This window comes from Diabrotica virgifera, chromosome 2, assembly GCF_917563875.1.
Source record: "Diabrotica virgifera virgifera chromosome 2, PGI_DIABVI_V3a".
Taxonomy (NCBI): domain Eukaryota; kingdom Metazoa; phylum Arthropoda; class Insecta; order Coleoptera; family Chrysomelidae; genus Diabrotica; species Diabrotica virgifera.
The window spans coordinates 232017010-232030572 of NC_065444.1; the positions used below are offsets into that span (position 1 = coordinate 232017010).

The window sequence follows — 13563 nt, forward strand, 5'->3', positions numbered from 1 at the left end:
AAAAGCTAAAGAACCACACCGAGTTCTCCCCCCTATCCCCCCTTCCCAAACCTGACGCTCAAAATTGTTTGTGTGACTTTTTTCTGAACATTATGTGGACCATATAGAACAATTTGGTGTTGGAGGATAACTTTCACTTTGGATGTCTGGGTTATGCCATCTTTTGGATCAATTGTGTCATACTAAAAGCGCAACCGTGAAACCACTTCATAGCAGATCTAGTAGTCGCTAGTTAAGCGTAATCCGAAGGTCTTTATACATAGTTTCGTAACCTCCAATGAAACATGGACCTAAAAGGAGGCTATTTTCTGAAATAAAACACCAGGTTTCCAAAATTTTCCTTTTTTGTAAGCTAAGTACTTAGCAGAATGCCCTATTACTCTCTGGAACTATTTTATTAATACTAAAACAAAAACTACATATATGCAAAATACCTATAATTACCTGAGTAATTGCCGATACAAGTGTTACCGCAGAGGCAACTTGTATGGGAGTATATCCCGTGGGAGTTATATTGACGTCACCGGCCATGGTACCATTTACTACATCTTTTGCGGCTCTAAAGTAAAGTGGATCAGCCCATTCCAAAACAGCTTTACCCGTCATTAAACATCCAATGGAAAATGTTCCTAAAAAATATACAGAGATCAAATAAAAATAATAAAAATATGTTTATTGTGCTAAAGGACACCGCACACATCGTATGGAAAGTATGTTTACAGTCGCTCAAATGAAATAAAATTTACATGAATAGATTGATTTCGAAATTACGATCATTTCATATCATTGCGCAGACTCTTAATTTTGAATAATAACAACTTAAATTGATATAAGTTTATGTAAAATCAAATGGGAATTTAAATGAGTCAAAGAGAGAAACAAGATTTTCGGAATCGCGACTCTATAAATCTTTAAGGCAGAGGCTTATAGATAATAATGTAGGTACAATTTGTCTAGGCCTACAACAGTATATGGTTCCTTTAATCCGCTTAGCTAACGCTGGGTAATTTCTTTTGAATAGCCATAACGCTAATAGTATTTATGAATGTCAGTTTTATGGACTTCAAAAATGTGATTTCGATAAAGTTTAATTACAATTTATGCCGGTATTTATTAAAATTCAGAGTTGGCGCAATGATATGAAATCATTGAAATTTCGAGACGAATCTATTTGTGTAAATTTTATTTCATTTGAGTGACGTTATATTATTCATAAGATGTGTGAGGTGTCATTTCTTCAATGTCTATAATACCACATAAAAATTACTTAGTACAATAAAAATTAAACACAGGTTAAGTAGAATAAATTTTCTTTTGAAATCTCTAAATGACTTTGTACCAGATTTTATTGGAACTTACCAATTGAATTATGTCGTGAAGTTCCAAAAATAACATATACCAATGCAGGGAACACAGCCATATAAATTCCTGTTACAGGAGGTAAGTTACCAAGGAGGCCATAAGCCATACCTAAAAAAATCAAAGGATTAATAATACAGAAATTTTTAGAAACATAATACAAATAAAATAAAAAAAATAAGAGTAACAAAAAAGACAGTTTCAATTTCCACTTCGGATATCGTTTTTGAAAGCGATTGCGCAAGAAAATAGCTGTATTTTCTCGCGGCATATTTGTTTGTGGCTTACATCGTCCTGTAATTTTTTATTACTGTTTTTTATATTGATTGGAGGGGGTGTCTAAATTTATTTATTATCTAAGTCTTCTTAAAATTTGAAATTTATGGATTCTTCGGATAGAGCTACGTGGATATTTTGTCACCATATTATTTGTTTAAGCATTTGCTATTATTTGTTACTTTATGGAAATATCTAACCCTATTGATACCCGCAGGATCTGGTTTGGGTGAATTCAAGCTCAACCAAGTTTGCTCTGGCTTTTTCCTTAATTATCCCCTGAGACTGCTCTTGCTATTTTGTCTGTTGGATTATTGCGTTTTTATCTAGTTTAAACTTTAGACCTCTATGCGATGTTACTCCTAGGTATTAGGCTTCATTTTCCATTTGATGGATCTGTCTTGTACTATTTGTTGATCTTCTGGGGTATTAATTCTCTTTTTGCATATAACCACTCCGGTCGCCAATATACGAGGTCACTAGGCTTGTCGTGGCCCCTCTGTATCCATATTCTCTCATTATTATATACTAGACCTTGATGTCATACTCTGTCAAAGTCTTTGCTTACATCCACTAATGTAGCTCCTGCACATTGTTTATCTGTTATAGGTTAGTTTGAGTACTTGATGTTCGCTTGATTTCTATGCTCTGAAGCTAAATTGTACTTCAGAAATTATACCAAGCTCGTCTGTCTTTGTTTTAGATCTGGTTAATATGCCTTTCTACTATTTTGCTGACTGCTAGAAGTATGTGGCCTTTTTCTTCCCTGGTTTGAGAATCATTATCACGTGGACTTCTTGCGATCGATTTGGGAAGAGTCTGTATCTGAATATTGTATATATATAAGCTGTACACTCCCGTGGAAGTTATAGCTGTTTTTCACTTTAATGATCCGTTAAGACATGGGGCACCAGTCCACTTTTCTTCTAATCTATCTCCTCAAAGCTTCTGGTGTGTCTTCGTTTCGGTCACTACTTTTCTCCACTCATTTCGGTTCTCTGTCTTTTTTTTCCAGTTTTGAATTCCCATAACTCTTAAGTCGTTTTCGACTTGCTGTTTCCATCTTGCTTTTGGTCTGCCTCGTGCTCTTGTCTCAGGGGGTATCCAATTGGTAATAACTTTAATGTGATCATCTTTACTTTTTCTACTTATATGACCATACCACCTTATTCTTTGTGCTTTTGCTTCTTTCACTATGTTTTCTCCTTTCATTCATTGTTCTATTTCGTGGTTCATCCAGGGTCTTCTTTCGTTTTCATTTATTACTTTTGGTCCCAGAATGTTGCGCATTATTTTTCTTTCAAAGGCTTTCAGCTGTTCTTCTTCTTTTAACGTTAGGGTGTTGGTTTATATGGCATACATTACCACTGGCCTTATTGTAGTCTTATATATTTGCATCTTTGTATTTCTGCTTAATTTTTTATCTTTTATTATTTTTTTATTTTTGTGGTAAGCTCTATTTCCTGCTTGTAGTTTCTGTTTCAGGTCTATTCTTTCATTATCTCTACTAATCATCGTTCCCAAGTATTTGAATGTATCTACTTCCTCAAATCTGTAATTATCTATTATCATTTGTGTTAGACTTGTTTTCTTAAATCTGCTTGCATTCATGTGCTTTGTTTGTTCCATATTTATATCTAGTCCTCTTCTTTTTGCCCCTTTTTCTATTTCAGAGAATGCCTTAATTAATGATCTTTTGTCCCGGGCTATTATTACGATATCATCTGCATAACCTACTATTCGTACTGCATTTTTATTTAATCATTCCGTTATTTGTTGCTTCTTTTATTGCACAATCTAGAGCTCTAATGAATAACTCAGTTGACAGGGCATCCCCTTGTCTGACTCCGCCCTGGACCCTAATCTTCTCTGTTGTCTTTTGACCTAAATATATTATTGCTTGTGCCTCTTTCATTGTCATTTTTTTAACTGTATTAATTTGCCTGGTATTTTTATGAACGTTAGATCTTCTATTATTTCTCCTCTTGTTAGTTTATCGAAGGCCTGTTTAAAATCCACAAAAAGCATATACAGTTTCATGTTGTGTTCATATGCTTTTTCCGTGATTTGTCTTATTATGTGTCTTATTATCTGAATATTACATTTATTTTAATATTTGTTAAATAAACTATGGCTTTGATTGGGAGGTACTTTAGAGCTCCGTTTGTTATTTGGCCCAGTGCAGCAGTATTTCTGGCGAGCTTTTCCTGATTAACCATTACTATAGAAACCGTATACTTCCTTAAAACTAGAACTGTAATCAGCTGTTACTATGCCAAATGAGAAGAAATACATAATGTATGTACATATCTGTGAAATAGCTACTATGAAATGTGATTCATAGGAGTGAAGTCGAAAGTGAGTGAATTAACGTATGAACCGAATAAAGTAGAGTGTTCATCAAGGGTCGATACCGAACAAAATTTATACTGCGAAAAATCGAAACCACGGCTATCTAAACCGTGGATAAGCGAAATCGCGGTTAATAAGCCCGCGGATAACGAGAGATTCCTGTACATTAACGATAAATATTCTAAAAATACTACACTCACCTTGGGGAATATTCAAAATGGCTATAGTAAAACCTGCAGCTACGTCAGCAAAGAAGTCATTTTTTAATGAGTATTTTGGTAACCATCCAATGACCGGCACTGTATGTTTTACAAATTTTTTGAATGTCAAGTTTTCAGGACAACATGATGCTAAAACTAAAAAATGAATAATGTAGCAAAGTAATTAATATATACACAATAACAGTTATTTTAGATTTATTGGTTATGTATGCTATGTATATAGTAGTTAGTTATGCATGTTATAAGAGTGTATGTCCAAATTAGTAGAGATTTTATCAGATCACACATATTTAAATTGCAAAAAATCAACGGCTGGTTTCTCTGGAAATTATAGAGGTCTCTATCCTGCGTACCAAAAAAAAGTTGACCAATAGCAAGCTGAAAATTTGTTAATAGCTTAACGGTGTCTTGTCGGACAAACTTTGATGTACGGGAACACTGGAATAGGGGAAGTTTGAATTGTGGAACAGGTTACAAGTTTCGATCGTCATCAGACTACGAAAACGTCCCATGTATTTTGTCGGACAGAAATTCCAATTGATTTGTTACTCTTTCATTAAACTCTCGTGCAAAAATCAGACTGCTTTTTACCACCAAAATAATTCCTGTCATTTGACATGTTCTACGTGTCGGACTTATCAAATTATCCATTTGTCGGACAAATAATATCTTTTCATATATTATATAAAGTTTGGTATTGAATAAACTTAAAAACAATTAAAACTTCCCGGTTCCAGTGTTTCCATATATCAAAGTTTGTTCGACTAGACACCGTTAAGCTATTAACAAATTTTCAGCTTGCTATTAATCAACTTTTTTTGGTACACGGGATCCAGGCCTAATAGAGACAGTTCCAATAAAAAATTAAACCGAATGACGTAGTTGGTTACTGAAATATGCTGAAACACATCGAATTCGATTAATTGGCAAGAATATTGATCGTGTGTCATCGTACATCCAATGAATTTCACAACAATAATGTTTTGATGCTTTCTGGACCAAAATATCGACTCTTTTTATTGGTACATACGGTTTAAGTCTACAACAGTTGTAGACTGTATGTATCAATAAAAATAGGCGATTTATTTGGTCCAGAAGACATCAAAACATTATTGTTGTGAAATTCTGACTTAAGCCCTTTATCCCAAACATCAAAGATTTATTTATTGCTATACGTGTTCTGTTAATTCTATTACTGATAAGGGATTTTATTGGCGTTGGTCACTGCGTGTTCATAGAATGCGGTGCGGGTGTCCCGAAAAGATTGAGCATAAATTATACCACACATTCTGGGGTCAAAAATAGTTCGATTGAACCTAACTTGCCTTAGTACAAATGCGCTCATAAAAAAAGTTACAGCCCTTTGAAATTACAAAATGAAAACCTATTGTTTTCAATATATCGAAAACTATTAGAGATTTTTTATTGAAAATATTTATTATATGAAATGAAGATCATTCTTATGACAGGAACATCTTAAAACAAAATTATAGTTGAAATTTGTCCACCGCATAAAAAATTTATGGGGATTTTGTTCCTTTAAACCCCCCCAAACTTTTGTGTACGTTCCAATTAATCTATTATTGTGGTACCATTAGTTAAACACAACGTTTTTAAAACTTTTTTGCCTCCTAGTATTTTTTCGATAAGCTTGTTTCTATCGAGATGCGGCTTCTTTTTCAATATATTTACGTAAAAATTTTATGGGGGTTTTGTTCCTTTAAACCCCCCAAATGTTTGTGTACGTTCCAATTAAACTATTATTGTGGTACCATTCGTTAAACACAGTGTTTTTAAGACTTTTGCCTCTTAGTCTTTTATTTTATAAGTCATCTTTTATCGAGATGTAGCTTCTTTTTAAAAATATACCTAAAAATGTAAATTATAAATAAATTTTCAGATTATTAACAGGTATCTATAACCGTATTAACCATTTACAAATATGTGGTGGATTCGATAAAATATTCAAAATATCTCGATAAAAACTCACTTATCGAAAAAGTACTGAGAGGCAAAAAAGTTTTAGAAACATTGTGTTTAACTAATGGTGCCACAATAATAATTCAATTGGAACGTACACAAAAGTTTGGGGGGGTTTAAGGGAACCATACCCCATAAAATTTTAATGGGGTGCACAAATCTCACTTTATTTTTTTTTTAAGATGTTGCTGCCATAAAAATGCCACATGTCCATTTTCAATAAAAAATCTCTGAGAGTTTTCGATATATGAAAAAAAATCGATTTTCATTTTGTAACTTCAAAGGGCTGTAACTTTTTTTGTGTGCACTATTGTATATAGGTAAGTGAGGTTCAATCAATCTATTTTTGACCCAAGAATATGTGGTATAATTTATGACCAATCTTTTCGGGACACCCTGTATATATTTGTAGAAGGTATTCCCCTAAATTTATTTCGGCGTTAGCTGAAATGTTCATTATGTGTCTAAAGTTCTTATCTTTAAAGTTTGTACATATTTAAAAATGTTTTTAATACCGCAATTGAATTTGGATTTATGATAATATGTATATCGTCTGACTGCCGTACATAAATTAAATAAATATCTGTCAACTGTTTTGTTTATTGATTGTGACATTGAATTTTAGATTAAAAATTTTAAATATAGATTTTTGGTTTGTCATATTATTCACCCTATTGATTTCGTTAGCTAAATAATGGTAAGAGAGCAATAAATGGTACGCTAGATTTGCAGTCACTCGAGCGTTATGGAGACCTATTGAGTTGTGATTATTAGGTCCTAAAACCAAAAAAGTTAAGTAAAATTTTCAATTTTAGTGGGGACTTTTCACTTTTTAATTAAATTTTCCATTTCCAATAATGGTTTTTTCCGATTATAGCACCATCTATCCATAATTCGAAAAAATATCCCGAATAATAGTTGCTTATTTTTATGAAAAGAATCCAAATCTGCAATAAAAATTAAGGGGTCCCATTTAATATTTTAAAGTAACCCCCACCCCTCTCCCTGGGGGGCGTGTTTAGTACCATTTGATAGATTTTTGAAAGATAAGGAAGTCGTATTTTTTTGTTTTCCGATCTGACGTTTATTTCGCGAAATATTCGCTTTTTTTTGTGAAACCTTTTGACTCAATCATTTCCTTACGCCCCCGATCAAATCGTCAGATTTTGGAAATATACACTCTTTTGCACGTACCTAACTTACCTTATCTTAATCTGACAATTTCGAGTATTTTTAAGGATAGATTTTTTTTCGGGCCCACCTTAACTAACTTTACTGTGTTAAGAGCCAATATATGATAGAGGTACATCTGCAGGGTACCAGGTTTCTCCCCATAAGCTAATTGGATGTGTTCGAGTAACTGCAAAAAGCTCAAGCCCCGCTTGGGCTCCCCTACCATAAAAAGTAGTTTTGTTATGTTTTAGAATTATTGTTCTTTGTCGGCACTAATTATGTTTTTGAACATTTTTACACAAGCCTTAAGGGGGTCGGCGCAAAGTCTTGGTCAAATGATATTTAAATGCATCAATTTTTTTTCGAATCCTGAGAAAACTAATAAGTATTTTTGAAAAAAATGAACGTAGAATGAAAGACTACATTATTACCGAGGGCCGAAAGTTCCCTGGAACAAAGAAAAAGTTTCTTTTAAATAAAATATTTGAAATAAAAAATCACCCTAAATTTTCTCTTTTTTTTTCACCCCCGTAACTTATTAAAATAAACATTGTAGACGTTTTCAGGATCTTTTGGCACTCGATAATAATATGTGTAATCTTTCATTCTGCGTTTAAATTTTTTAAAACTACGTATAAGTTTTCTCGGGATAATACCTTTTAATATCATTGGACCAAGTTACCTCCTAAAAAAATAAAATTAAAAGGGATCTATGATCTAAGTTTCTATGAAACATTATATAAAAGTTAAATGGTTCCAGAGCTCATCGAACAGCCAATAAAAAAGATACTGGTACATATGGACGAATTCTATAGCTTCATGAGTCTATAGCTTCATAAACCACCCATACAAGCTCTTTATTCGAATACTGGCAAACAGATTCAAGGAAACTTGATTGCTATTAGTCAGAAGAACAAGTAGGATTTCGATCAGGCCACAATACATGTTAGATATAGATCACTTGTTCTTATTTTTGTTGACTTCCACAAAGAATTTTACACAGTGGAAACAGTCACTATCGCTATCTTAAAAGCACTGTCAGAATGCGGAGTAGATCACAGATCACAGACAAGCGGTGAAGGGGAAGACCCCAACGCGATGGACTGAGAATCTCAAAACAATTTTGCCCAATTGTATAGCAGAGGCAAAGAACAGAAGAAGATAGAAATATCTGTTCATGTTGAACAATGGACAAATCAGCCTTATTGATGTGATTATGATCTAACATAGATACCTTGATCTGTGCGATATAGAGATTTCAAACAAATAACTGACAATATCATATGAGCGGCCTTATAATATAGCGACGAAAAATATTTTTAAACGTCTAAATGTGTCATAAAAAAATACATGACAAATAAAATTTGTGGTATCTAAAATTTATTATAAACAAGGTCTCTGAAAGATAATTTCGTAGCACGTAGAAAACGACCTAGCTAATTAGGTTACCAAAAAAATCATATACGTATAGATACGAATAATATTCACATATAGTTAATTGTGTTTTAATCGATATAGTATTTGTTTTCATATAGCATTTTTTTCCAGAAAATTCTTTAATTTTATTTGATATAGTCGCCTTAGGTCAATACAACGATTCCAGCAAATTTCTAACGTCTTTATGATGTCTGAATAAGTAATACGATTTTGGAATAGAAGGCGAAAATGGCGGGATCTTTGGAGAAAATATTCCCATGAGATTTTTTCACATAATCACATTAGTGAGACATTCCAGAATAAGATTCAAGAAGGCGCCCACGCGAGAAGTGGTCCAAAGGACACCGCACACATCTTATGGAAAATATAATGTCACTCAAATTCAATAAAATTTATATGAATAGATTCGTTTTAAATTAACGGTCAATTCTTATCATTTCGCCAACTCTTAATTATGATTAATTACGGCGCAAATTGCAAATTATTCATAAATGTGTCAGTTACAATCACTATTGCTCTGGGTGCTATTCAAAACAGCTTAAACCCCGCTGGGCCTAAGCGGATTAGTGAAACTAATCCGCTGATTTATGGAGTACCGATAATTTGGATATTTTAAAATATTTTTTCTCTCTCTAACTTATGTACGTACCCATTTGATTTCAGATTTATTTATATCAATTTCTGCGCTTATTATTGAAAATACAGAGTTGGCGCAATGATAAGAATTTACCGTTAATTTGAAACGAATCTATTCATATAAAATTTATTGAATTTGAGTGATATTTTATTTTCCATAAGATGTGTGCGGTGTCCTTTTCTTAACAATTTTCAACGAAAACATTTCATTTATAAATTCGCAAAACTGCGTGTGTTATTGCGTTGCCGCTCCTGCAATATTCAGATCAGATTTATCGATGGATTCTTATGTAGTTTTTTCTTCTGAATCCAAATCTGAAAACGGCATTTCGATATTTCTAACCGTCTTCGAGATAATCGACCTCAAAGTCTTAAATGTGACGTCAAAATCGGTTTATTTTCTACCGACACACTACACGTCCAGCTAAAATCGTTGCTACTAAGTAGGCTAGTTTTTTAATCTCGATTTGTTAAGCAAAGCATAGGTTATTTACATTTGAGTTTGACACTTCGTGAATGACAAACTAAATTTTAAATTAAGTATTAATAAAATATCAATGATATTTGATAGTGAATTTAATTATTATATAAAATAAATAAGGTGTTCAAAAATACAATTTGAGTATAATATTTTACAAGCAATAATTTATTAACAGTTTTAAAAAGGTTTATACCAGTGTACGGCCTCCCTTTATGATAAATATACTGTTCCATTTGCTATGAAATTAAAATATACCTAGTCGGTTCGCTAATCTCGACACAACTTGCTAGTGATTTTAGTAGGTAATTTTTTTGTTTTTTGAGAATTTAACCGAAATTGGCAAAATTACTAATTATTTAGTAATTATTAACTATTTAGAAATTATTTTTTTGTCGAATTGGCATGACTAAAATCACTAGCCAGTTGTGTCTGAGTTTAGCGAACCGACAGTATATGAAATAATTTTTTTTTTGTTTATTTTTATTTATTAATCATACGGGAAACCCCCATTAAAAGTGTAATTATAAAGTCAATAATAATAATAACTAGCATCAACACAAAAAAGTAGTACACATAAGAAGATGGGATGCAATAATACAAGCAATCACAATATACCTAAAATATAAGATGTAACAAATATATCTAACATACAACACTAAATTTAACAAGGCGTATTAACAATAATGAAACAGACATTTTTGCAACAATGAACATCATAAAGCCAGAGATCTCTTCAGTTGATCCAATGAAATATTGAAAACATCGATATTACTAGCATTCAATAATCCCATATACCTATCGACTGGGCTATGAAAACCATAGCACGTTCTGTGGTAAGAGACATTGAATGTTTTATGATAGCGAAGGGCTCGATTGGGAACATTAAAATCAATTTGGCGCAAGAGACTTGGACAATCAATTTGTGCGTTAATCAACTTATGCAGAAAGTAGAGAGAGATGGGACTCTACAGTTGAGTAATCATGGTTAACTATAGTTAGATAAGATTTGAATGCGCAGTAACGTAACAATTTATGTTGGATCCTCTCGACCGTATCGATATGGTTTTGATAGTAAGGGGACCACACTACCGAACAGTACTCCAACAAGGATCTAACAATTGAGCAATAAACCAATATCGTTGCTACCACAGAAAAACACTTACAATTTCTCATAACAAAACCTAGAAGCTTAGATGCCTTTACAGAAATAGAATTAATGTGTTCTATAAAAGAAAGTTTTTCATCCATAATGACACCTAAGTCTTTAATGGAAAAAACGCGATTGAATTGTTGGTTACATATAGTATAACTCGTTTCAACCCTCCCAACCTTATGTGTAAAACTTACGAAAGAGCACTTATTGGTATTTAAATTAAGTCTATTTTGAACACACCAGGCATGTAAACAGTCTAAATCCTCCTGTAGCAAATCTTGGTCTCTAATGGTTTCTATAACTCTCCAGAATTTTAAATCATCAGCAAACATTAGACACTTACTATTACGAAAGCTGTCAGTTATATCATTAACAAAGATGTTAAAAAGGAGAGGTGAAGTATGACCACCCTGAGGAACTCCAGAACTTACTTTTATTTCATCGGAGAGATGACTACCAATCTTCATCCTTTGACTGCGACCCGTTAAGTAATTTTTTATCCACTCCACAAATCCAGCATGAAAACCAAATAAGACCAACTTACACAAAAGAACTTGATGATCCACACGATCAAAGGCCTTAGAGAAATCTGTGTATATTGCATCGATTTGCTTACCATCCTCGATCTGAGTTAGAAGGTCAGACTGATAGCATACCAAATTTGTCGCAGTGGACTTATTTTTGCAAAAACCATGTTGTGACTCAGATAGTAAATTTCGACAAGACAAAGAAAGCTGCTTAGCTACAAGGCAGTCAAACAGCTTAGGAATAGCAGATTTGATGCAGATACCACGGTAGTTTTCAACATTATCCTTCAGACCACTCTTAAATACAGGTATAATATAACTTTCCTTCCAGGCTATGGGAAACGTCGAAGTTTCCAACGATTTATTAAATAATAAAAATAATGGTAAAACAATCGTACAAACACACTTTTTCAGCAGGAAATTTGGAACGCCATCAGGACCAGTAGTGAGCTAATTGGGAATCGAGCTAATACAATTAAAAATATCAGAAACAGAAATAGGATGTGTATGAATACTTACATTAGAGTTTTTAATTTCGAAAATTGTAGGCAATTGAGAGTGATTGTTGTTAGGTATGTACACTAGGGTGGAGCGAAAAAATCAACTTTTAAAATTTAAAATGCCTGTATGCGGAAAAGTGGTCTGCATATTTGTTGTAATACCCTGCAAAATTTCAAATCGATCGGACTTCGTTTAGCGGTGCCCCCACTACTTCGAAATTTGAGGCTATTGGCCTCCCACTAAAGTAATGCGCCGATGCGCCCGCCTTCGTTAATACTTACTTGGTTAATTTTGGTAGTAGTTCGATTCGAGAGCAAACTGCGTTTCTTGTATTAGTATCAATTTAGATGCAATACAGTGAACCGTTGTTTTATTCTGTGTTGTTAAACTGTGTCCGTGAGATCCGTAAAAAAAGAAAACATGCCTAAAACACGAACAGACGTCGCTTGTTGTGTTTTTGGAGCACCAAGGAAGTTTAAAGACAATATGTTACCGACCTGTGCTGATGTTATCAGAAACTTTTTGTGTATTCGCCAGTTTATGAAAGAAGCTGCAGCAAATAATGCTGAACCAACTGTTAGTGACATTAATGAAATTCTTCTTGTTGAATTAAAATTGCTGTGGGTTAAAGCATCCATTCCGATAATATCCGATCAACAAATTAAATCTAAATTAAAGGAATTACATCAAAAATACAGAAATATTAAAAAACCTATGAAAAGTAGAAACTCAGCCAATATGCAAAGAAAGGTTAAAGATTTTAGAGATTTATTGGAAAAGAAATTGTTTGATATTGCATCATGCAAATGTTCTGACTATTTATTATGCAAATGCAAAAATAAAATACCGGCTCGAGAGCATGACTTCATTAAAGATCAGAGGCATGATAGAAAAATGGTAATTGGTTCGGTGGATAAAGTAATTACCAAAAAACTAGAACGCTCTATTTACCGGAAAATTGTGGAAACACAATCTCCAATAGCTACATCTTCTTCATCAAGATCCGAAACACATCTTCCAGTAGAACAAATTATAAGTGAGTCTTCAGATGAAAGTGCCACAAGTGTCTACGAGAAAAATACAAAAACCGGAACAAAAGACGATTTACCGAATACAAAAAAAACAAAACAAATGCGAATTAGTTTGCCAAACTTAGCTCAAGCATGCGATCGTACAGGAGTATCTGATAGAGTAGCATCCATAATAACAAACTCGGTGTTGCAAGATCTAAGTTTCATCTCGGTAGAAAGTCATGACAAAATCATAGATCGGAGTAAAATTAGGCGGGAGAGAAAAAAAAGGCGCAACCAGATTAAAATTGATGATACAAAAATTTTTAAATTTCTTCATGGAATCTATTTTGATGGTAGAAAAGATAGAACTCTACAAAATGAAATGAAGGATAATAAATACTACAAAACTACCATATCTGAAGAACATATTGTCTTAGTCTCTGAGCCCAAGTCA

At 33.1% G+C, this 13563-nt stretch overlaps 1 protein-coding gene across 5 annotated transcripts in view; it reads right to left on the bottom strand.

Annotated features, from left to right (window-relative positions):
• LOC114335390 (solute carrier family 26 member 6-like) overlaps positions 1-13563 on the bottom strand; it is a 210101-nt gene that overhangs the window by 56120 nt on the left and 140418 nt on the right. For all 5 annotated transcript variants that reach the window (XM_028285621.2, XM_028285620.2, XM_028285619.2 and 2 more), the window contains exons 3-5: positions 4188-4343; positions 1360-1470; positions 445-629 (exon numbers count right to left, since the gene is read on the bottom strand). In XM_028285621.2, coding sequence (XP_028141422.2) covers positions 445-629; positions 1360-1470; positions 4188-4343 — 452 coding nt within the window. The remainder of the gene's footprint in view (positions 1-444; positions 630-1359; positions 1471-4187; positions 4344-13563) is intronic.